Source organism: Branchiostoma belcheri, unplaced genomic scaffold (genome assembly GCF_001625305.1).
Source record: "Branchiostoma belcheri isolate BF01 breed outbred unplaced genomic scaffold, Haploidv18h27 scaffold15, whole genome shotgun sequence".
NCBI lineage: Eukaryota > Metazoa > Chordata > Leptocardii > Amphioxiformes > Branchiostomatidae > Branchiostoma > Branchiostoma belcheri.
The window spans coordinates 2,303,867-2,329,579 of NW_017802935.1; the positions used below are offsets into that span (position 1 = coordinate 2,303,867).

At 39.2% G+C, this 25,713-nt stretch overlaps 1 protein-coding gene across 8 annotated transcripts in view; it reads left to right on the forward strand.

The window, feature by feature from the left end:
• Positions 1-25,713, forward strand: part of LOC109465242 (epidermal growth factor receptor-like) — a 91,261-nt gene that overhangs the window by 50,077 nt on the left and 15,471 nt on the right. For 6 of the 8 annotated variants that reach the window (XM_019762394.1, XM_019762387.1, XM_019762392.1 and 3 more), the window contains exons 2-17: positions 10,991-11,145; positions 12,715-12,901; positions 13,868-13,999; positions 14,362-14,427; positions 14,785-14,909; positions 15,066-15,207; positions 16,929-17,033; positions 17,295-17,439; positions 17,935-18,099; positions 21,167-21,369; positions 21,948-22,144; positions 22,590-22,726; positions 23,270-23,366; positions 23,593-23,679; positions 24,570-24,827; positions 25,323-25,618. In XM_019762394.1, coding sequence (XP_019617953.1) covers positions 10,991-11,145; positions 12,715-12,901; positions 13,868-13,999; positions 14,362-14,427; positions 14,785-14,909; positions 15,066-15,207; positions 16,929-17,033; positions 17,295-17,439; positions 17,935-18,099; positions 21,167-21,369; positions 21,948-22,144; positions 22,590-22,726; positions 23,270-23,366; positions 23,593-23,679; positions 24,570-24,827; positions 25,323-25,618 — 2,497 coding nt within the window. Of the gene's footprint in view, positions 1-10,990; positions 11,146-12,714; positions 12,902-12,976; positions 13,161-13,867; positions 14,000-14,361; positions 14,428-14,784; positions 14,910-15,065; positions 15,208-16,928; positions 17,034-17,294; positions 17,440-17,934; positions 18,100-21,166; positions 21,370-21,947; positions 22,145-22,589; positions 22,727-23,269; positions 23,367-23,592; positions 23,680-24,569; positions 24,828-25,322; positions 25,619-25,713 lie in introns of all 8 variants that reach the window. The other 2 variants (XM_019762389.1, XM_019762390.1) reach the window with 1 other exon arrangement.

A 25,713-nucleotide genomic window follows, 5' to 3' on the forward strand; every position in this document is an offset into this window, starting at 1 on the left:
AGTCAATGTCTGTAGTTAAAAGATAGCTGTATGTAATTAGGTACATATACTGGTATTTAAATTTCCAACTGTGTGAATTTTGCAAGACTAGAATGATGAGTTTTAGAGTATGGACTGAGACAGTGGGAACTGACCGGTGTCCTATTTCCCAGCAAACTTGTTGATACATGTGTATGTTTGGAACCCTGTGAAAACATGCCAAACAGCAGGAAAACAGACAAATACAACATAGCAGGGTTTTGACTCCAACCACAGCTCTGTTTGGACTGGTTTGGCCAAGTCAAGGGTCAACCATAATTCCTGGTCAACCTTTTTCTTCATACCATCCTTTTTTCTCTGTCCCTTTTCCAGAACAATATGTGAGGAAGTAAATGATTTGATGAAATTGTACAGAAACCCTTTGAACCCTCTTTATTCTACAAAACGAAGAAACAAATATTTGATTTTGTTTTTGGGTCTGATATGGAAATGCAGTAATACAAAATTAATATATTTGCAGTGTTGAGGTAAAGAGGTCAGCAAAACATTTAAGTTTTAAAAGTTCTAAGTAATCTAACATCAGCTAATTCTGAAGAATCAAGCTTAATGGTCCCTTTGGTTAATTTCTACTGTTCAATAATAAAAGACATGTTACAATGTAGGTGTCATCTAGGTGTCAAGTTTGGAAGGTGTAATTTACTGTACTGCCCACATATGGCCTGGAAATGTCGGATACCTCACAAAAAACATGTTCTTTAGCACCTGCTACATGTAGCTTTGTAAAACTGACAGTTAATTGATGGAATTTGGTGACAGAGATAAATGTACACTGTAGTTGTCTTGTATTGATCAGGCCATAGCATAGTACAATGTAATTAGTTGCTTTATAGAAAAGGAAATTCTTCTTAAAAACTGGTCGCCTTTTAAACAAAATGGATTTCATCTCTTGGAACAAGCTTCTCCAAAAACCTGAAGCATAAGATTCTTTCAACATCCATTTGATAACACTTCAAACATGCCTTTAATCTATAACCATGACCTTATAAAGATTATAATGATTATAAAAAGATTATCAAGGTATATAAATTGATGAAAGATAACCATCCGATTCATGCATATTTGATTGTCATCAAAATTGCCATTGTGTCAAAGACCATCTCAGTGATTAGCTAGGCACCTGTTGGAGTCTCTCCCTAGGTAACAATGAAAAATTGTGCATTTGGCCTTGATAGAAAGTCCTTTGAAGAATGGCATGCTCATTTTGTTTTGCCCTACCCCCTTATTATAGCGATCTTATCTATTGTGACAGTAGTGATAGATAATCATGAATCATAGATAATTCAGAAGCGTAATTTAAGTAATTACCCAATGCTATTGTCCTCAACATTGTGATCAACTTGGTAACAGAAGTCAGTGTTCAAGGCATGTATGCCACCCATCTGTTAATAACACTATTGTAAAAGTTTGAAAAGATCAAACACCTTGTTTGTAACATTGCTATATTCTGTTTTATGAATGATATTGGATGATAGAGTCAGCTAACCTAGCATACATGTATTTCTTGTATCATTATGTTATATTATCCACATTTTATTTGAAAATGCTTTTGGAGAGTGTTGTATCAGGAAGAGTTTTATACTTGAAAGTTTGAAGGAAATATCAGGATTAATTAAATAATGATAAACCTCGTTGCTACATAGAAATGATGATGAGGGTGGAAAATAGAGTTCTGTCCTCCCCTGTTATGATTTGAAAATGGAACAGTCCCAGAACTGAAGATCATGATTTAAGATGAACTTGACAATGTCCAAGGCCTGGGTTCCCTCAACAGAAGCAGTTGTAGGCACAAGGGACAGACTGTTGACAGATATGAGGACCAAACTCCCAGTTATCTTATGAATTCCAAGCTTGTAGAACAGCTGAAGGTCGCAGAAGGTCGCCCGTCCTTCTCAGCAGCTAACTGCCAGACATTACTTCATCAGGGACTGGGCCAAAACCAACATGATCTGTCAACACATAAAGGCAGTATAGTTTGTTGGTATTGAAAGGGAAGGCTAACATTAGGCAGAATTAACATAAAAAGCTCAAGATATGAACTTTCACCAAGTTGGTCCGAGCTCGAGCTCTAGATACAGATCTGTCTCAAAATTTATACATGGTCCATCCCAATGAATTTTGAGCTCCTAGATTAAAATATAAAACACACAGCCTCTTGTTTGCTTTCCCCTGAAGTTTTGATATCTCTCTGCATCTGAAAACCCCTCCAACCTGAAAGGGACTGACCTGTATGTCAAAGGTTATGACCTTCTCACCATGAACAACTCCATGTAGACAATTAGGCACCACCTTAGACTCTAACAGGTTGATAACAAGCTGAGAGAAACACAAACATCTTGTGGGAAAGTCTATCCAAGGTTTGCATGGTTTGTAACAAGGACTTGTTGATGGACTTATTTGCGAGGTAAAGAGCTGCTGTAGTTCAATGCACTGCCCTGGCATGTGAGGTGTGGTTTTGCTTTTTGCATGTGCATCAAAAAGAGCAGACTGTGTCTTCCCTAAGGTAGAAAGGTCCCAGAAATGGCTTGATTCCAGGTACGGTCACAAAAACAAAGTTGAAGAACAACGTCTGTATTGTCTGGCAGAAAGTTTGGTCACTGGTGGGTGGAACGGCCAGCTTTGACCTTTCCACAACCAGATGTATTTTCAGTATCTTTTATTGCCACTACCTGTAAGTGTTACAGTCTTTTGGAGCAGACACAGGCAGATAAACTACTACCTTAAAAAGAGAAGGGGAATGCCGAAGTCTACTATGGCCCTAACACATCAGTTTTCATCTTACACTCAATACATGCTAACCCTTAGGAATTTGGCAACCTCGGCTCCAATAAAATGCAATGAAACTGGTACGTTTTATCGTAAAACTCGGCTGGGAATGGTGGAATAATCTGGAGGTCATTTAGAAGCCATTTGTTCACTGTTTCTAGGAATACTTCTTTTCCTTTGCCTCATTATAGAATGTTTTATGTTCTGCCAGTTTATTATCATGAACAAAGTGTTACATGCATAAGTCAGAGAATGCTAAAGAGGAACGACTGCTAAGCTAGCTTTAACTTGGACCTGCATGCCAGTAAAGTAAGTCGGAAGTCAATTGATTTTTATCGTCCAAACTGCACTACTCAATGAAGGTGACTGATACGTCAAATTGACATTGAACTCCAGTCAAATTCCATTTGCTGTTTGAATAAATCTTTTCCAACACTTCCATTATTATATAGAGCAATTTCACATTTCGAGATTGACTGTTCATAAGAATGGAAATGGTTCATTTTGTGCAATGCCCAAAAGCATTGTGAGGTTTATACTCTACAACATATCATCATAGAAGCAATCACAATATTCCTTCCACCTATTTCACACTCTGTGTGCATTGGAAATGATACACATAATACACACCATATATTCACAATGAGCTTGCTGTAGTCATGACTATGATTATATGATATTACTAATATTGTCTGTAAGGCTATTTTATGCTTAGTTGTATTGCCATTAGGATGAAGGACTGGAGTTGAATTACCCTTACTTTGCCCCTTTGCAGTTTGATTTTGGATTTGTGCAGAGAGATATAACGTTACAGCTGACTGAACAGAATGCAATTTAGATTTAGAAGATGGCTTTGATGCTTTGATGATAACTTCTTGGAAATGTTTTCTTGGATTGAGAAACTTGTTTGACTAACTCAACAGTATCAAAGTTTATACGAATGTATCTGAGATTGGGTGAGGGTAGATTGAGGTGTAGCTCATCAAATATTTGTGTGAAAGAAGGGCATTCATTCAATTCCATCTTCTAGAAAAAATTTAATTCGATAAAGCTTGAAGATACTCTTATGAGTTGATTGCTGCACATGGTAGAAATGTGAATAGTACATCAGAATTAGATTTCTGTAAATGCATTTACTGTTATGCTGGAGGTCTGAGGGAGTAGCTGGTAAAAGTATTATTTTGGGGAGCACAGTGGAGTAACAAATACAGATGGTACCCAGGCTAGTGAGGCAGGAAAAAGGAGGTTTTCACTGTGTTTGAAGTTAACAGTTAAAACCATTCTGTAGTACAATAAAAATGCAAAACAAGTATTCGTGGTATTATGAATTTAAGGTGTAGAGGACACCACGAAAACTAAGGAAATGAAATTACTGTAAACATTTAATGATTTATTGTAGCAGTATAGGGTTTGCGACAGCCATAGTGATTCACCATTCTTATCCATACCTGTTCGTATACAAATGTGCGTCATCTTATTTAAGTTATATATTCCCTCTGTTGTTCAGTATTGACCGTGATATCAAGGCCAATGAAATTCAGTCTTAACCTTCATTGAGCTTCTGTCCCTCCTGATCTTTTGGCCCCTCGTCCTTGATGAGACTTCTTAAGAAGTACTCCCAACCTTAAGATCCTCGTGGGGAGTTCATTAGAGCTTCCTTGATAGACTCAGCAGCTTTGAAGCTGTTAGATGAGTAGCTGGGGAGGCGGCTTAGTCTGGTTTTTGTCCCTTTCAGGGATAATTGAGATGCTCCTGAGGGGTGTGTATGTATAGGGAGTTGATTCATCTTACCTGCTGCTGTTATAGAAGGGGAGAACAGCTAGGTCATGGTCAGGTGTCTCTCTGAATCCAAATATTGTCTGTCGTCACAGTTCACAAATAATATGACAATTGGCTGTGTATTTGACAGATATTGCATTATAGTAGAACATAATTTATATCTGCCTTTCCTGTAGTTTGATAGTGTATTACCTATTTTATCGTTACCTGGTCTTCTGGAATTTGAGATAAACTTTGACGTTTACAGATGGAAAGGAGGGATATGTCTGTATCTTGAATTGTATCATGCAACTCAGATTAAAGATGAAGAATAAGACCTCCAAGGCAATGCAGTGTTTCCTGTAATATACTGATGAAAAAAGTCAATGTCTCGTTAATTTTATTAGCATCTTAGAGAAGAGTTAGTGTGAGTTTCAGTGGTTCATCATAACATCTGGGGGCCAAAGGTCAAGTTTGTTACAACTGCCACAGGAACTAGATAGAAAGCAGGTCAGAGGTCAAGTCCATAAGTAGGTGGAACAGGAAGTCTACAAAGGGCGGGGCGCGACCTTGGCAGCAGCCGCTTGGCAGGCAGTGACCTGAACTTGAACGGATCCCGCGTGCGAAATGGATTTCACACATGTGCACAACGTTTGGATTTCCTAACTGTAAGGTTGGCAGGGGCCTGTGGTGTCACTGTACCTCCACAGAAGATGGCATCAAAGGACGCTAACAACTTATCACAGTTTTCACACTCAATAGTCAACCTCATCTTTTTGGACAAGTTTGCATCTCGTTAGGCTATCTTGTTTTGAAAGATCGAAAAAGGATAGAGGAAGAAATGTTTCTTACTGTAACTGTAGGAAATATCTTTATCATAAAGGCTGGTCATGTAAAGGAATGTTGATGTGAATGTGGTAATGCTACTGTAACAGTAAAAAAAATAAAGCACCTGAATAAAGGATTGGTACTGATATTTACACATAATCTCCCTCCCCCCACCTACGTTTGACCTTTCCTGGTTAATCTTTAGTCATCATTTTCAGCATTTGACCTTTCAGTGACAGCATTTTCATTAGCTGGTATTTAATCCAATCACCAGCAGGGCAGATATCCATGTCAAACTGCTCTGTACAATCACTTGAATGTCCTTTTCTGCCAGACCAGACACTATGCTTTTCATTCCGATATCTCTGAAGACTGGGAAGTACATGTATTTGTGTAGTAACTTTTGTAATTTTGTAGTTTCAAATCCTAGTGCTCTATAAAAAGATCATCAAAAATAGCTTTTTATTTATCACATGAATCCTTCCGTCTCCATATTGTTAACGTTATATAAATATTATAGTAAAAAAAATATATTCCTTTCCCTCTAGCTTTCTATCATAATCTTTTATGTGGGTCTTTCAAATTCAAAGTGATAAAACCTGATACCACCACATGCCCACATAGATGTATGGGCTCATCAATTCAGATGCAGTACTTCATGTCTCGTTATACCTGATGTTTTCAAAATGACTGCTGCTTTTACTGTTAACTTAATGGTAGCAATTTAACAGTTCTGCTATTATAGCTCAAATATACAGTGATATGGATATCATCTGACGTGGTAAAATGTGTTTGTATGACTGTAATAAAAGCCAGACAATTTGCTTCTAAATGCAGGAATTTACATTACGTCAAATGAAGGCAGTTTGCTAAGAGTCCCACGTGTATGATGTGGCTAGACCTCACATAAATGTGTCATCTCTGCCAGTGTTTTAGTTCTGTAATCAGTGATTGGTTGATAAACTATGACACAATTCACCCCCATTGAGAGGTGTGTGTCATTGTTTGACCTTGCGGCCTTGTAGACTGGAGTATTTCCGCTATAGTACTGTCCTTTGTACATAGTCAAAGTCCCTTATTCTTTGACTATGTATATGTACAGTATGTACAGTATTATTTTGAACTTAAATGTTTTATTCCTTCAAAACTTTTCTTTATTTCTTTTCTTGTTAGCCTTACCCAGTTTAACCTGAAATATCAGACTACAAGAGAAACACTTTGCCCTTGTCCCTTATTTTTGAAAAAACTGAGAAAACGTAAAATTTGTGTGTCCCTGCAAAACCTGCAATCATTCTCAAGGGCAAGGCCCCTGTGGTCATTACCTCATACCTGATGACACCCACCTGTTACAGATAGCCTAATGGTGTAGGAAGGAGAGACACCTGTTAATCTTTCTGACATAACTTACTATAATCTTGGTAACTTTCCAGGGCAAGTTATTGACAAATGCCATATTTATCCCTCATGCTAGATGCAGTGCGTATTTCATGTTATGCAAAAGTGAAGAAGTATCTTGTATACAATTCCACATATGAATTGATAGACATGCTGTTTACATCTTTTCCCTCAGAAAATATATAATAGATGTCCTGCTAGTAGTGTTAGAACATGCAAGAAATTCCAAGCAAGGGAAAGAAACAGAAAATACAGTGCAAAGTTCTTTTCACTTCTTCCCCCAAGTTTGTAAAGATGGCTTCCACATGTTGACTAATCAGTACAAATAGTGGCACCATGGGACAGGGTGTACCTTACATGGGATGGACACCACTGATAAGGAGGTCATCAGGTCACATCCCCTGGGACACACCCCTCTGACTGGGACATGTGTAGATCAATGACTGCAACTGCCCCTAACAACATACCCTGTTGTTACCAAGGCAAGTGCAGAAAAGAAGAAAATTATACAAATACAGCAGCACTGGTTGTAACTAGTCAAATCCGTCCAAGAAAACCTGATGATAACTCTGGAACATCTGGTTGCTTAGTTGGTTATGTGTTATTGCAGCCATGATTCAGTGTTTCTTGTGATATAGTGCCACACATTATCAAATTGATGGTCCTGTAGTCTTGATAATAGCAAACAAAAATCTCATTTATACCGAATAATCAGAGATACTGTACATCAATAAGTCCGAAACAGCCACGTTTTGATTGATCCTCAGCAAGTTAAAAGCTTCTCTCTGATTGGTCCAAAGTTTTGATGAAGCTAACATTTGACTGACAGGCTTCCACAGAGAAAAATAGGTCAGAGCCATTCTGAGTGAAAAATCGGTGACATCAAGATGCTTTTAGGGGTTTTAACACCTCCGAGTATATCTGGTATCCAGTCGGCTGGATCTATCAGTCCTTCCAGGCACCATTACAGCCCACTCACTCCTAACCGTGATAAGACGTCAGATATCACAGAATTCTGTATTACTACCTCTTCTATTTCTAATAAATTACCTGCACCTCTGTCCTACTTCTTCTTGGTCCATCCTTCAAGAAGTAGAAGACTGGCATTCGTTGCCTCAAACAAAATGTAGTTATATCCAAGAAGGCTTGACAATCTTCCATTAAGTGATAAAAGAATATTGGCATAGGCTGTTTCTTTTATGCAGTGGTACTTGCAGTGTACATGTATGTGAATATGGTATTATTGCATGTAATTGTTCTTGTAAAGAGTAGTGGATCTGGCAACCACACTGGCCCTCTTCCCCCTGCAAGTTCACTACACATTAAATTTTGATTCAATCATCTTCAGTATTAGAAATTCTTCTGCTGTTGCCTCCACGAAGCTTGTTCACTGCACCCTAGCTCTCCTGTTGATACCCAAGCAAACTTTCTTCAGACCAAGTAGGGGCACCACATTTGCACTTGGATAAACAGTTCATGACATGTTTTTGGTGTAATGGTTTCAACTGTGGTACAACCAGCGTTCCTAGTTATTGGGACACCCAGTAAGAGTAATGGGCAGGGGTGCCCTTCTAATGGCTTACATGTGTTGAAGAGGTGGTGTACACATGGGGAGGGTCTGGCCCACTGACATGGCTCAAAATGTGATAAAAACATTGAGGTGTGAGCTTCTACCATAATCCAAAGGACACCTGGGCTTTCAAGCATGATCCAGTGGATAGAACCATGCACTAGCAACTTCATATACTTTAGGGCAATGATTTATGGCTAAATTTTTGATAACAATTAATGATTATTAATAACAATTTCAAATTACTTGAATGATTTAATTGATATTGTTACAAGTTAAAAAAAAATCCCTCGCTGTGACTTGGAATGGATTCTATACGTATTTATCCTTTTTTCCCCTTTCTTTCAAAAAGGTACATGTAACCACATTAGGTCGGTTAGAGCTGGAAAATTTGATTAGTATAGCGGCTAAGCCTGACCTGGAAAAGTTAATTTTACAACACATAATTGGTTCCACAGATAACGTTTCTCTAGTTTGTGGGTCATCTGTCTGAGCCAGTTTGTCAGGTGAGATTAGTGGTGGCTGGTAAGTGGTGGGATGATCCCAGGGCTGTGGAGAGTCCTGCTGAGTGCAGTGGTACATGTAGATGTGACATCAGACTTCTGACATCAGACTTCTGACGTCAGAATTCTGATGTCATTCTCCATCATCCTCCTCTCTGGGGATGGTATGAATGGTAAAACTGGCCAAACTGGGGCAAAGCACATATCACAACACACAGCCAGTCACTATGTTATTCCCAACCATGTAACACCCATGTGTGCATTGTACAATCATGATTTTGTACATACTTTTCTGGCTGTATCAGAGAATTGACCCAAGTGTAGCCAGTTTCTGTTATTGTTATTACCCATAGAGGAGTCTGGGAGAGAGTACTAGAGCCTAATGTGATATCAATAATCTTCCTTAGTTTGCCTAACTATATGATCAAAGTTTTGCTGGTTTGAAATAACTGTTCAGGTAACACTACAGGATACATACTGAGCCTAATATCCATCCACGAACACTATACCCTGTATATATCGGTTCTACCTATTAGTAAATAAGCTCCTACTTTCAGAAAGAGCAGGCATGACAAGATGTAAGAATAACTTATAATTATAATAACAGTAATACTGACGGTGCCAGACAGTGACACTGCTCCTGGTCTGAGACAAAAGGTTACGTCTTAGACTTGCAAATCAACTTAAATGCACTATGAGGTACATGTTATATAATTACTTAGGCAGTATTACACCAGTTTAGTTAGCCTTTATCTACAATCATGTCTTCAGATACTCTCTCTTTAGTCTCTAATGGTTTGGACTGTCTGTCACTCCTGGCAATTATGGGTTTTATCTTGTACATGCATGAGACAGAATGTCTGATGAAAATAATAAATCCTTACAGTTTGCAGTATCCTGACATGTTTAAATGCATGTACATGAATGATCAGTTAAAAACTCTGTGATCTCTCTCTTTCCCTCCCTCCCCCTCTCTCTCTCTTCTCTGTCACTCTCTATAAAACCTACATTCAAATTGAAATCTAAGGGAACCTCCAGCTTTTTGTGTTGTGTCTCAGTTATGCAAAAATTGCTAATATAATGAGAAGTGAACAGTTGTATTCCTACAACTTCATAGCTAAAACCTATCAGGAAAAGATTTGGTGACAAAGGATTTTCCACAATGGAAGTGGTGGGTGGCCTTAAGTACTTCCGAGAGAGTAGAGACAGCCTGGCAACCATTGGTAGTGCCACTAAATATAAAAGTGCTATTGGGATGTTTTGTATACCGTCAGAGATATGGGAAAAGTACCTTTGATTAAAGGGATGCAATACAGCAAGTCATTAAGGAAAGGGAGTAAGTACCTTACTCTAAATCCAAAAGCAAAATTACAGCAAGCAAAGCAAAAGTGTTGATATCTTGTGTTTTAGACCATTTTCCTGGGGCTTATTTACAAATTCTGTTTCCATTTCTGTCCAACTGTGTTTCCTTGGAATGCTCCCATTTTTTGCCCAGAAAGGCCTAGTTTTACGGGTCAATTTACAATCTATAGGTGACTGAATCCTAGCAGGAAAGAAAGAACCATGGTAAAAGCCATTAAACAACTAAAAGCAGCTGCTATATGTAGAGCTGCTGTGAAGAATCATAATAGGCATTGGCTCTAATCAGCCACTTTATATGAGGGGATCTATCTTTGTCCTCAGTGCCCTGTCGGGGTATTTGGTTGTTAATGGTGCCTGACTAAAGATGTTCAATGGACCTAACAATTACACTGTTATCACACTGGTATTATCATGGGTACTCCATCTAGAGAGAGATGGACCAGCCTTCTACGCATGCCAGGGTACCAAATCTCTCTTCAATGCAAGATTTTCAAGATCGTCGAGCTTTTTTTTTGTTCCTTATGAATAATTGTCATGCATGATAAGTAGTAAAAAACCAAGCAGAATCGCATGAAATATGTGAAATGTTATTCAGCACCCCTGCCCACATTTCATGTCTTTACAACACATATTGCCTGGAAGACACTAAAAGTGTATTTTCTACAAGATTTGGTCAAATTTCGAAGCCTGTGTTTTCATATGATTAAATATGATACTATGGAACCTGATGCAGTGTTTGATAGTTGAACTGACACTATTTTTTTTTCTCCAGTTTGCATCGGGACTGACAACAAGTTGAGTACAGTTGGAGAACCCACCCACCATTACGCCTTGCTGAAAAGCCTCTACACCAACTGTACCTACGTGGACGGCAACCTAGAACTGGTGCAAATCGAGGGAATGGACAGAGATCTCAGCTTCCTAAAGGTGGGAGGAGTCCCCATGTCCAAAATCAACTGAAATTGAATTGAATTGTTGTTATAAGCCATCGGTGATTGGTATGATATCACCATAGAAAATTCCATAGCTTATTCATCATAGTACAGTTTCTTCTTGACTTTTTACCTCCGGGGAAGGAGATATCCTTCCGCGAGGAGGTTTTACTATTGTTCGAAACATTTCTGTCAGCAGCTGTTTCTCGCGATCGGCTGGACGGATTGGTCTGTGGTTCGGTATACGTATTGCTGTTGGGCTGCAGATGATGCAGAACGTTTTTGTTTAATTGTATATGTGTTTATGGGCGTGGAAATAAAAGGTTTTTAAGTGCTCCGGACACCCCCGCCATGCTGAAAATGGAATTTACCATGTTGTTAAGGAATGGGGAGGTTTCAGTTTTGGGTCTTACCATTTAAAAGGGGTCAAGCAGAGGGGTGTCTGCTTCCGATATGTATTTTGAAATATTATCGCAGTTGTATCTCGCGTTGGGGTAGACTGGACTCGGTGTATGTTCTTCTAATGGGCTGTAGATGGTGCAGGTTTTTTTGTTTTTATTGTATATGTGTTTTGGGGCGTAAAAATCTGAAAATCGTCGCGCGCGGCGCTGGGCTGGCTGCCAGCGCAACTTCCGGGTGGGCCAATGGGTCAGGGGTCAACGCCCTCTTGCGCAATCTTGGATGTTTTCGGCGTATAGTACGACTTGTATACTGTCTCAGACGTTCTCGACATGCATTTTTACCGTGGGTACATGGTATGGGCTGCAGATGAAAATGTTGACCAGTCCAGGAACGCTAAATCTAACACATGAAATTCAACACCATCAACTATACAGAACAAACAACATGGAAAAATATACAATAAAAAGCCCGGAGGTATAAAATCTCAGATTTTACTTTTTCATGTTATTAGCATGTCTGCTGCAGTACTATCTTTGTCTGCTAGGTGGCACTGCAGATAAATGTATTGGAAAAAAGGAAGAGCTAAGGAAATAAAGGGGGAATATTCTGCATTTGCTTGTAAATCATACTAAATGTTAACTTTATAGTCTGAAGGTAAAGGTTAACCACCAGTGGTAAAATTCTATGTTTAACTGTATTTTCATCTTCACAGTCATGACTTCATCATCAACCTGTCATCATCATCATCATTGTCAGCATCACTGCATCAGCCAATCAGAAAGCATATCATTGTATCAATAGCCTTCATAGCAGGATCAAAGCAGCATTTACAAATTGTTGTTCTTTTTTTTAAATGTTACGTCCATGTGCTGATCTCTGATTGCTGTCTGTGCTACTTTTGTTATTTTGGGGAGGGCAACATAACCACTTTGCACTACCAGTATGTAATGTTCAGTGAGTAGGAAGGACAATTGAAAACATGACCAGTTTGCTTTCATTTTCTAGTCTATACATGTGAAATGGCAGTCATTGTGCAATCAGACAACAGTACATGCATGTAGTACACCCCAAAAGATGACAATATCATTATGGAAAGTGCTGGCCTCAATCCTGCTATGTAGACTAGGACAAGTCTAACTGCACCTCTCTCTACATACACCAGGATATCAGGGAAGTAACCGGATATGTCCTCTTAGCGTTGTCGGACATCAGCTACATTCCTCTCGATAACCTGCGAATCATTCGCGGGAAAGACTTGTACTACGGCAACGCTCTGTCGGTACAGTACAACTACAACAAGAACATAAAGACCTTGGGTCTACGCGAACTCCGCCTCAACTCTTTGGCAGGTAAGAAGGCATGGATATAGAGGAGCTATGACAAAACTGTGAAGATTGACACATGTTTTCCTCCTTTTTTTGTAGAGTATCACTGAAGTGACAGGCTATGTCCTGATAGCACTTTCTACAGTCGACTACATACCTCTTGACAATCTACGCATTATTCGAGGAAAAAGTTTATACCGTGGATCTGCTTTGTTTGTTTCCACCAACGTCGACATCAAGGTTTCAGTCGGGCTTAAAGAACTCAGATTTACAAAGCTTGCCGGTAAGGCAGTGTTCAACCAGTGGTACAGTGGTGGGCATGAAACTGGCTTGGTTGGTGGAAAAGGAATATTTAAGTAATTAGGGAAGCAGACCTTGAACAGAATTCCTACTGAAATCTGCATAAAGTTATATGTCCTAGCCTGTTAATCATATTCAATTGTAAAAGGAGAATATTTCAAATTACAGTAGATCTTAACATTTTCGTAAAAAGTTTTCAAAAATTTCAACTTGAATCTGTTGAAAAAAAAGTAGGGTTGAAAAAAATCTGAACATGTCTCAAGCTTGGTTTCTAGCTGATTCTGGAGCCATGTGAGCAATTCTTTCGAATTACATCCTGCATGGATACAGTCACCAAAACTAAAGCCCAGAAAAAATTGACAGCCTACATGTAGTTGTGTAGTTTACAGTAGGAAGGTGCATAAACTGTTGTACAAGGTCTGCAAATGGAAGTGGTGTCTGCTGCAAGTTTGGTTACAGGTTGCACTGACATGGAAGAGGGGGGTGGTGTGGTGAAACTATTTTTGTTGTCGAAAAAAGAAGCATCTCTTGAGATGATGTGACAAATGGAGTGATAAATGGTGGAATAAATGTCTAAACCTGCATGACAGCATTGAAGATTATAAATCATGGTGATGCTAGAGGGTTAACATGATGTTACAGACTTGAATTGTAAACTGTATGCCTTTCCCATGGCTCTTCCACCACCAGAAATCCTGAACGGAAATGTCACCTTCTTCAACAACCCACTTCTGTGCAATGAAGACACCATTGACTGGGAAGGGGACATCCTGGCTGAAGGATTCCATGTTGTATATGACACCAAAGAGAAGACAAGAGAATGTGAGTTCTTCTAGGGTTCATTACAGTTCTGTTTTGAGTGATTTCTAATGTTCAGTTACCAATTTGCCAAGATTAAGGAACTGTTTGCCAGTAACAAGCATATCAATCAATAGTTTGTGCTTATAAACCTGCATTTCTCCTCTGGTCTCTCAGTCACTGACCAAAGCTAGTGGATACTAGCTGAAACGTCTGACCGTTTCCAAAATCACATCCTTTTGCTTGAGTAACTGCTTTTTGGCGTATTGTATTACCTGGATCATGTCTAACCTTCATCGACATAAGGAACTATACATTGTACATGTATGTGCAGATACTTATTATAAGTATTAATGAACTTAATGTTTGTTTCTTGTACTGAGCAGGTCCAGCTTGTGAAGCCAGTTGTAATGGCCATTGTTGGGGAAGCAGGGAAGAAGATTGCCAGAGATGTAAGTAGCAGAACTTGATGTAGTCAAACTTTGAAACAAGCTTCAAGGTCTATTGAATGGAGCAGGGTGTTACTGACAAAAGGGAATGTTTACATCTAGAAAAGTTCACTTGAAATCAAGTCAGACTTTAGGGCATCAATGACAATATGACAACGTACTTGGTACATGTAGTTGATACTACACATTCCAATTCCATGCAGCAATTTTATTTATGTATATTAAACTACAAATAAACAGCTTGTAGGTGTTGCCTAAGAGATATGGGTGAAAATTTGCAGATCTTAAGGGTGCTTGTGCTGTACCAGTGCTGTGGACTTTGCATTTGATTTTGAAGTCCTTGTTGTTGTCATTTTGCAGTTACCAGAAGACGACCTGACTGCAGTGCACAGTGTGACTACAGGTGTCAAGGTCCCAACCCACAAGACTGCTGCCACAAGCAGTGTGCTGTCGGCTGTACCGGCCCACTGGCTACTGACTGCCTGGTAGGAACCTTACATTGCTAAAGTAAAGGGGACATCACACTACAAAAAACACTCATAAGAGTAACCATGACTAATGTCCTATGATTTTCTAACCAGTTGAAACTATTCACAGTTTACTTGTGACCCTTCGTAAACCTGTTTGCCCTTTTCTTTTAGGCCTGTCTCCACTTCAACAACTCTGGGAAGTGTGAGGAGTACTGCCCACCTCCCTTTATCTACGACAACAACCTGTTCCAGAATGTCCCCAACCCTGATGCCAAGTACACCTATGGATCCATGTGTGTGGACGAGTGTCCAAGTGAGTTTCAATCTACATTTACTCGCTGTCACCAAGTACAGTAGGGGCATTATCATTACATAGCTTTAAACAAGTTTTAGAGTTAGATGTTCAAGGGTTTGGTGTAATGTAGCCAGCTGCCGCCACACCGCGTGCATGCGAAGTTTAGTCGTGTTGGAAAAACAGTAATGTTGTGGTCCATGTACCTGTCCCTGGTGCTGAATTGGTAGCTTCTCTGAGAGGATTCAAAGTTCAAAGGCTGTAAAACAGCAGGTTAAACAGTCTTAAACTTTGTCCAGTCCAAACTGCTCTTGTAATCAATTTCATTAGACTTAAGCATTCTGAAAATGAAAGTTGCATTATTTTTGTGAGTAAAAACAATGTTCAACATTGGAGCAGGAGGATCCAAAACGAAGCCAGCTTGCTGTGCAGTGAAAAATGAGGTTACTTTGCAAAACTGTGCTGCGGCCGCTGCCCTAACTAGCCGTCTGCCAGACATGACTGAAGATCAATTTTCGACAGATTGCCATTAATTAGGGCATCAATCAAACGAGCACAGAGCCCTGCTGAATACTAAACTCCATGTGTAGGTCATTCTGACACTGTTCTTTGAACCTAGTTTTTGCATTTTTAAATGAGTCAGAGATACTCGAAGATACGTGAAATATAGCATACAGACATTCATGCTGATGATTACATTAAAATCATTTTCCAAAACAATATATACACCCTTGAATTCAAATGAATTCAAAGCCTTTGGTGCTGTATGTTCGTTGTACTGTCTATGTATTCAGCTGAGAACATTGCTATATTGAGTTAAATACATAATACCACTTCAGTCTACCATTAAATGTACATTGTACTGTGGATAAAAAAATAGTCTTGCGATATAAGACTTTATGGAGGTGCCCAGGAAAAATTGACATGTACATCCCTTGTGGAGTTTCCATTTTGATTAGTGCTGTTGGTCTGGTTGATAAGTCCGATTCCTCTACCTGATGAGTTCTTTCCCTTGTGGGCTAAAAAATCTATAACAGGCAGACGAACGTCCTGGAAGGTAACAACTTGTAATTTTGGAAAGAACGTCAGGAAGATTTGGCACATGGGTTAGTACTAAATGCCCATGACTGGACTTATTCCACACCCTTGCTGTAGTTGCCTAGTTTAATTAGTTTTGCCTCTGACAAAGTTACTTCAGGTTCATTATGGTGTGTTTTGGAACATGTGAATTTGATTTTCGTATAAAAAAAACTGTGCCATCCAATTTTACACAATGTAAGTTATACCGGTAGTCTTTCAGACTAACTTACTGATGATGATATGGTGAGAGCATACTGTTCCTCTGAGCTAGTTCAAACCATGTAAAGTAAATAGAAAGCTACATTTATTTCAGTTGTTACGTCACGAACAAAGCAGCTTATTTCCTTCCAGACACTTGTTTGAAGAAAGATAAGAAACATCACACAGGTACTCGTATTTCCCCAGAACTATCGTAGACTGGAACTCGTTGCCACCAAGCACAGTTGGGGCATCATCACTAGAAAGCTTTAAACAACTCCTGCAATCAAATGTGCAAAGATTGAGTGTAACAAGCCGTTCGGTGTGATGTAGCTAGATGCCGCCGCGCCGCGTGCCTGCGAAGCTAGTGTTACCCCGAAGGGCGGTTATACTGGCTATACGGATACAGATACAGCTACTGTTATCTTGGTTACCAAGCTTACATCCTTTCTATGATATTACAGCTCACTTGCTGCAGGACCGGGGAAGCTGCGTGAAGTCCTGTCCGCGAGGGAAAACTGACGACGGGAATCGAGTTTGCAAGGACTGTGTCGGGGCCTGTCCCAAGAGTAAGTCATCCTTGGTTTTGTATGGACTAATATTGGCTAATCTGTTACAATATCCATTGAAATATAGTCAAAGTCTGTTTGTCGAATTCTTGCCCTAAGCCCAATTCCAACAGGAAAAGGACAAACAAATAATGAAAGACTATTCTAGTCTGAAAGCTCTAAATTCTAACTTGTTGGGTTTGACATCTTTTTCTGAGATGTTTTGTGTTATGTGATATGGGACTGGAAAAACCATTAACATGAGTCTTCTTGCAATCACAGAATGCAGAGGATTCACCAAGTTTGAATACCCCAAAGCCGGTTCACCTATCGGTTACTCAGCATTAAATGTCGAAATCATGGAAAACTTCACCAACTGCACCATTATAGATGGGAGCTTGATCATCACAAGGCAGACATTTGAGGGGTAAGTTTGTGTTCTATTTTCTGAGGTAAGACTCAGTGTTAGTGAACATATAACCTGGGTGCCAGACCCATAGCACACTGGACACAAAGTATCTCGTACTCACTGAGATACTTTGTGTCCAGTGTGCTATGGGTCTGGCCCCCAGGCTAGTGAACATACTGAGTACCTACATGTACATGTAATACTAGCTCAGAAATGAACATTCAAGAAACAGTCATGAGCAGTGTTGAAATTTTTTTTCCTAAAGCTCTTAAATGCATCTGTAGCAGTGACACCTGTGCTGCAATGCAATGTGAACCAGTCAGAATTGCCATGAGGAAGGTGACAGGTGGTTACCGAAATGTCGGCTGAATAAAAAAAACTTGCTTGTGTAAAAAGAGTCTCTTTACTTGGTGTATTACCAACTTGATGAAACTATTGACGGAGCTACAATGTATAAAGATTCAGATACTGATACTGATTGTGAAGAGTTTCTGATACGCCTTCTTGTTTCAGTGACAGCTATATAGGATATGCTGGCATGTCACCGTCTATGCTGAGTGTGCTCAGCACAGTGGAGCAAATAACAGGCTACCTGCAGGTGGAGGGAATAAACAACGATTTCAGGGACCTTAACATGTTCCGCAACCTCAAGATCATCCAGGGCAGGGAGCTCTACAAGTAAGGAACTTGCCGTCCAAGTTTTCTGTCTGAATGACAAGCCTATGACTGTAGGCCACATCAGATGTGAAGTTGTTTGTACATGGTATAACTTTGGTACACAGTGACTACTAGCCCATTCAGAAGTCTACAACTGTTGCAGATTTTTTTCCAACTCCCAGCATACACCTTCTGTTGATAAAAGCTATTGACTATAATTTTGCTCCCTTGAAATAATGTAATTATATATTTATTTTTGTCATGTGCTAATGTATAAGCATTATTTGTTGCGAAAGTTTGTTTCACATGACTCTTTCTTGCATGTATTCTGTCACTCTTGAAACTTTCACAGTGCCTTAATATTCATGAATTGGCTTCTCCTCCTCAAATTCATGACACTGAATATGTGTGTATGACTGCTGTATTGTACATATACAACAGCCTGGTTTTATAAACCACTAATTTGAAACTCTGCTTGAACCTTCCTTTCCCTCTTACTGTGAAATTAAACAATCCCAGAAAAAAATGAAATCACACTGTATTGGGAGGCTGAAAAGGTGCATGTAAATTAAATGCTCTCGTTGACACCAATGTTGTCACCAGCATTGGTTAATCAGTCTGTGAGAAGTATATCTAGAAATTTAAATGGATTATAGGAGGAGGATAATCGTCTTGCAGCTAAGAAAGAACCCAACTGCATGGTTAATCAGTCTGTGAGAAGTATATCTAGAAATTTAAATGGATTATAGGAGGAGGATAATCGTCTTGAAGCTAAGAAATAACCCAACTGCATGTGGGGTTTTCAATTGTCAGTAATTTGAATGATATTAAGACCTAAATGTGACAGTGCTCCCCCTGTTGACTGAACCTGAAAATGCAGGTGAAATGAGCTGATGCCTCAATTGCGTCAAGTTTTGCTCCTAACAGGTTGATCCTTTTTGATAGTTGTACATAAAAAAAAATGTATCAGACTATGAAAATAATAACTTTTAACAATATGGAAAGAAACTGGAAAAATTGAATGTTTTGACATTTACTTAATCTGCTTTGTGTCTCAAGATGACACATGGTCATACTTGACATTGTTTAGCATCAACAAAATCATTCACAAAAGAAACTGCATCACAGAATCTTAGTAATAAAACTAAACCCCTCCCAGCAAAGAATTTAGCATCTCTGTAATGTTTAGACTCTGGAGCAGTACCAAATGCTGAATGCAAGAACAATGCATATGCATGTTGCAAGAGGCTTTCCTCCTTCACTTACATGTACCATTAACATTGTTAGCTCTGTGTAGTAATAACAGATTTGCTCATGGTCTAACATTGGTAATTTCTGCTTTTATTTGGAATGTGGTTTATGTACGTAACACAATGCAGAGGTCTAAGATTCTGTCACCATTCAAAACCTAAGGAAATAATTGTCATTTCCTTGACCACTGAAAATTATTTTCTTTGCTACTGTCATTGTTGTGTCTGGCAAAGAAGGAAAATGTGATCTGTTATTTCCAGATTATTGGTGTGTTGGAATCTTAGATCACTGCAACAGCTTTTGGTGCATCTTGCAAAGATTTCTGTTAATGTATGTGTTTATCATACCGCTGGTGTTTTTCCTCCACCCTTCTGTTCATTATTTGCACAACCTCAGGGATCCATATGCTGACAGGTGACACAGAGTGGTTTGCAGTGTGCACGAGCTTCTCTTTTCTTGTTATCTTCTTCTCTTTAATTTTATGTTCAGGGTTCATACATGTTTTCCACTTGTAAAAAGAAGGTAGAGAAGGGAGAAAACAATGTTGGTCTAAAAAGAATGGAATCATCTTTGGAAAAAAAAAAGTTATTATGTATGCTGGAAAATGCAAAAATGAGTTCCAAAAGTATTAGACGTATAGAATTGTAATATTTTATATGTACATGTATCATAACCAAAATTGCAATCATTGTATAGCTAATATGTATTGTATACTGCAGATTTCACTGTTAATTATCTGTCATTAAAAAATTTCCTAGAGTTTGAGTACAATTGTAAAACACAGTTAGAGGAGACATGTATGGGCTCTGAGACTTGCATGAAAACATTTAAACCAAACTACTATACATTTAGTCTCGATGAAAGCCATAAACAGACAGAAACCAGGCTTGAGCATTTGACATTCCCACTAAGCTCTGCCTCCCTCTTTTCCTGACATTTCTGCTCACTACTTCTGCGGCTTGTACTAATTACCTACCATTGCCTCAGCCCTGCATGCAACATTTCAATCCATTCATTTACAAACAACCGTTCAAATTTCATTCCAGGTCTCTCTCTGGAAATAGGTAGCGAAAAGTCCCTCTACCATTGACGAGCACCTAGCTAAGTAACGGTGTACTGTGCTCGTGACGTGTCGTGATAGTGCAGTCTTGTTTCATTTTCGTTTTGACTTGGTCGCCTTCATGTGGTCATTGTCATAATTTGTGGTGTAACTCAGCTTCGCACATGAAAAGCAATAAGAAGCAATATACAATGTAGTAGCAACATAGCTCAGTGTCTTTCCATCCTAGATTGTTGTTAAGAAAGGCTAGATATGGATTCCTTGGTTGTTGCCTGTGCTGTTTTGCACATACTTCCAGCACCATTATTAATGATTTTACTTTCTATTGCTTTTTATCATTTGCACATTTTGCTTTGTAGGATAACACCAATACACAGGAAAAAGTAAAAGCACCAAAAGGATTACAACTAAATACATTTTGAAACAAGCTTGAAGTACAGCCCGTATGTAAATGGGAACTCTAGCAGCAGTTCAAAAGAAACTTAGCCAAATCCTAACTGTCTCTAAAGGAATGACAGCACCTGGAATTCTAAAATGTGAATCGTAATGAATTCAAATTCAGCATTAAACTGCAGTTGGTACTGGACAAGCTACGTAGTACTTGTTCATGGAATCAACATTATTTGGATAAGCTACTATATGCTGTCATTGATATTGTGCATTAAAAGCATATCTTGTCCAGGTCTTTGAAGGTTAAATTATGTGTTATCTGTGCAATCATCATAATTCTTCTGTGGAATAATTCTAATATTGTCGCAAAATGTTTTATTCCGACAGTCAATTCTCACTGGTCATCTTCCAGTCGTCGCTGGAAAGTCTGGGCCTTACCTCTCTGCAGCAGGTAAACAATGGGAAGGTCAACATCCGGAAGAACAATGACCTGTGCTACAACGTGGACAATGCCGTCTGGCGCCGCATCCTGAAAGACCCTACAACTCAGGAGCTGCAGATCATCGGGAACAGAAACAAAACCATGTGTGGTAAGTCCTTCACCATTTTCAAAAATCATACTAAAGTAGCTTTCATAAATAACCCGACACATTCTTAATTTTTGTTTATGTATCCTTGTTTACTACTTTCATTACTACTTTTCATTATTGTAGATAGCATTGTATCGTATTGTACTTTATTGTTTTGTTTCATTTACCTGTTACCTAAGTTATTTCTTATTTATCCGATTTATTTGAATTGTTAATCACGTTATGAAGGGAGGCCTCCTCATGAGCATTTTATGCTTCCGGCCTCCCTGCACTGTTACATTTCATTTATATTTTCTTGTATTTGTATTGTTACATTTTGTTTTAAAGTGTGAAATAAACTGAACTGAAGTCATATTGTGTCATACATGTAGCGGGACCATGATAACATTTGATGCCCATATCACACAGGATTCTAGCAGTTATCACGCGACCTTCCAAAAGTTTCACTGGCTGCAGGTTTTTCATTGGCTGCTTTCAAAAATTCAAAATGCATGTACCGGATTCGGATACTGGAATTGGTGTTGTTAGAATTTTTGGTTTAGAGAAACCAACTATGTTTCCGTATTTTTCCCTTTCAGCTTTGGAAGGAAAGGTCTGCCCCGACCAGTGCACCTCTGACGGCTGTTGGGGCTTTGAAGCAAACCAGTGTATCAAGTGCGCCAATTTTGAGTTGGACGGGACGTGTGTGGAAAGCTGCGAGGCAACCACGCATTACTCGGACAACAAGCAGTGCCGCCCCTGCGACCCTGAGTGTGATGGCATGTGCAATGGCCCGGTATGCTTTCTCTTTGACTTATAGTATGGATCATGATTAACCTCTCTTCCCATGTGTTTTACTCACAGTTTTAACTTCTTTATTTCTTGTGCAAAAGGTGTGTAAAAATCGTGATTGAAAGCCGTGTAAAAGCTGCATGCACCAATTAGCTACAATCGTGTTTGGCTATCTACATGTACATGTATGATTTAATCATGTGAGATTACTCAAGCATCTAGTATGTTTTACATGAGAGATAAAGATGATTTCCACGTGTGTACATGGGAAATTATTGGAGATCTGTGCTAAAGGCTAGTAATAAGAAGTAGTATCAGTTTATATTTACTTGGTACTCAATCTTTTTTTTTTCAGATAGTAGGAAGTTAACATGAAAACAATTCTCTCCTTGAAACTCCTTGAAACTCTTGCAATATGTGAAACTTTGTTTTGTACCTTTTACGCACAGGGTTCCGACAATTGCACCAAGTGCCTGAATGTGAAGGATGGTCCCTTCTGCAAGGCCGAGTGTCCGCCCATGAAATACCCCGATAAAAACGGAGAGTGCCAGCCGTGCCACGAGAACTGTGTCGCCCCAGACAGCAGGTAAGACTGATGCACAGAGACTCTCAAAATTTCTTCTCTTTCTAAGGAAGGGAAGCAAATAAATGGTGTTAGATATTTAAACATTTGCATCTATATTATGACCATTGTCAGTGATACAAGGAAGAGTAATAAGGGAGTTTTGAAATTGATAACTCTTCCAGTCTATGTAAATGGATGTACTGTCACCGTGGCTCTATTGTCATTTTTGTGTCTCCTCACACAGAATCACGACATTACAAATATTATGTGTTTTGTATTTCTATTGTATTATGGAATTGAAACTGCCTTCATCCTCATACCCCAAAATAAAACCACTGCAAAAGTAAAATATTTGATTCATCGACAATAGCTATATTCAGTAGTATGTACATGATTGTTTATACATTGTAGAGAATGAGGTAGGTATTTTGAGTGAAGGACTTAAGTGAAGTGTGATCAGAAATTATCCCACGGAACTCCTTTTATTTACTCCATTCGAAAATTTTTATCATCAAGCGTGTAAGCGGAAGTGTCACATTTGTTGTTGTTTGTTTATGTTACCAGCCTGGACAGCCCGAGATGTGCCGGCCCACAGAACAACGTCAGTGCAGACGGCTGTGTTGCCTGCAAGAAGGCCAGACTCAATAAGAAAAAAAGAGTGGTGAGAACCAACCTCCCTTCTCTTGAAGTCAAGCTTGGTACAAGCTAAGTCAAGCTAAAGTTCAGATTGTCAAATCGTCCCAAAATTTCACACTTTTCTGAAATGTACTGTATTGTAATAGTGTGATCCTGTTAATGTAAAAAAAATGTGTTTCAACTTGACAGATTCTGTGTCTGTACATGTACATGTACTACATTGCATACAATTTGTTTTTTTATCCTCCAAGCTTGAATGTCTGCCCGAGGACCAACAGTGCCCACATGATACATATGAGACGTCGGGAAAAACGTACACCACATTGAATATTGAACAGGTACATGTTAAATTTTGACTTAACTGCACTGTGTGTATGTACACGCACGTATATGTGAAATGTACAATAATTGTTGTAAAAATGAAATATAATAAAATAATTATGGTAAAAATATTAAAGTTTTTGGTAAAAGTTCAGTCTTGAATCTGTGCCATTTACTTTATATTATAATTTTATGTGTATTTTCTATTGATGCTGTTATTGTAATTAGTTTTATTATGTTTATACAGTTTTATTATGTTTTAATCATTAATTTTTTAACTTGCAATGATGTGTCTGTCCTGTCAACCTTTCGACACACTTACTTAATGTGGCAACTTTTCATGGAAGTTTATCTGTGTTGGTAGTAGTCATAGTACAATGCTAAACTTTATTCCATCAAGGGTACGTAAAAAATAAGGATCAAATTTTCAACGACCACTGTTGCTTTCATCAGGATAAGCAATGACAAATCACTTCCGAATGTAACCCGATAGTTACAAACACTTGACCTTATTCAGACAAGACTTTACGGTTACGTGATGTCAGCAATTGGTCAAACATGTCAAACAGTTAATATTGTGATGAAGGTGACAGTGGTCGTTCACCTTTTCATCCTAATTTACCCTTGTGTTGGACTATATAGCAAATTTGATTAATGATAAAGAAAATCATCTGTATACTTAATGTTTGGGGTCATGTGGTGTAACGGTAGTGTCTTCGGCCCGGAACCAAGAGGTCCCGGGTTCAAACCCCACCTTGCCACCGAGCTTGTGCCCTTGGGAAAGGCACTTTACACGACTTTCCTCACTTCACTCGGGTGAAAATGCGTATACCAGAATGATCATTATCATGATCGTGGGCATTGGAAAGAAAACCAAACCAAAACCTAATGATAATCTCTATCCCAGGTGTGTTTCCCGTGTGATGACCAGTGTGACGGCTGCACTGGTGTCGCGCCCACCTCCTGCAAACAGTGCAGATACTTCAAGAGGAGATTCGATAACTACGACACCTGCATATCGGGCTGCTCCAGCAAGGAGTACAACGTGTCCAACACTTGTTACGAGTGTCAGAACTGCAGAGAGGGGTGTACCTACAGGAACGGCAAGGCCTACTGCGACCTCTGTTTCCACTACAAGGTCTACATCAACAAGTCTATCGATGATGTATGTATCTTTCCTATTTTTTAAAAACCTTTATTTGACCTTGAAACTGTACATACATACAAGCTCTTCGGCCTAAGCCGATTTTCAAGAGGTCAGGGTGAGGATGGCAGGGGTCTTAATTCAGATTTCATCGCAAATCCTAACTTTCGAGTCAATCCATTGATCTAAGGTGACATGAATCGAAGTTGAAAAGTAGTTTCAATTTTGTTCAAGAACAAGAATCATGATCAGAATGTTTTTTTTTGCAGGTAAAAACTGCATTTCTGACGGGTGATTTCGCTGTGTTTGTCCAGTGTCCAGCATGACTGCACAACGACATGTACAAATGTACATGTATTGGAGTACTAAATCAATTGACAATTTCATTATATTTTGGTACAACAATGTAATGTAAGGCTTGGAGTTGACGGCGAAATCAGAGTTGCCAAATTTCACAGCATATTCTTGCATTGAAAAGCTGCATTTCTGACGGGCGATTTTGCTGTGTTTGTCCAGTATGACTGCACGGCGAGTGACAGCTGTCCCCCGGGGAAACCGTTCCACGTCCTGGAGAATGATGACCAGGTCTGTGTGGAGAACTGCACGGGGAACACCTACCCCGACTTCAACAAGCAATGTAAGGCCTGCCACAGCGAGTGTGTGGACGGGTGTGTGGATGACACCAGGAGCGGCTGTTTCAGGTGCAGGAGTGTGAAGTACGGGGACGAGTGTCTGGAGGAGTGTCCACAGAGGACCGAGGACAAGGACGGCATCTGTGAACCCATCAACGACTTCTTCATCGGAAGCCTCAGGTAATTACCTTCGCCAAGAAGGTTATGTTTTCAGGGGCGTTCGTGTGTCTGTCTGTTTGTGAACACGATAACTCAAGAAGGCTTTGATGGATTGT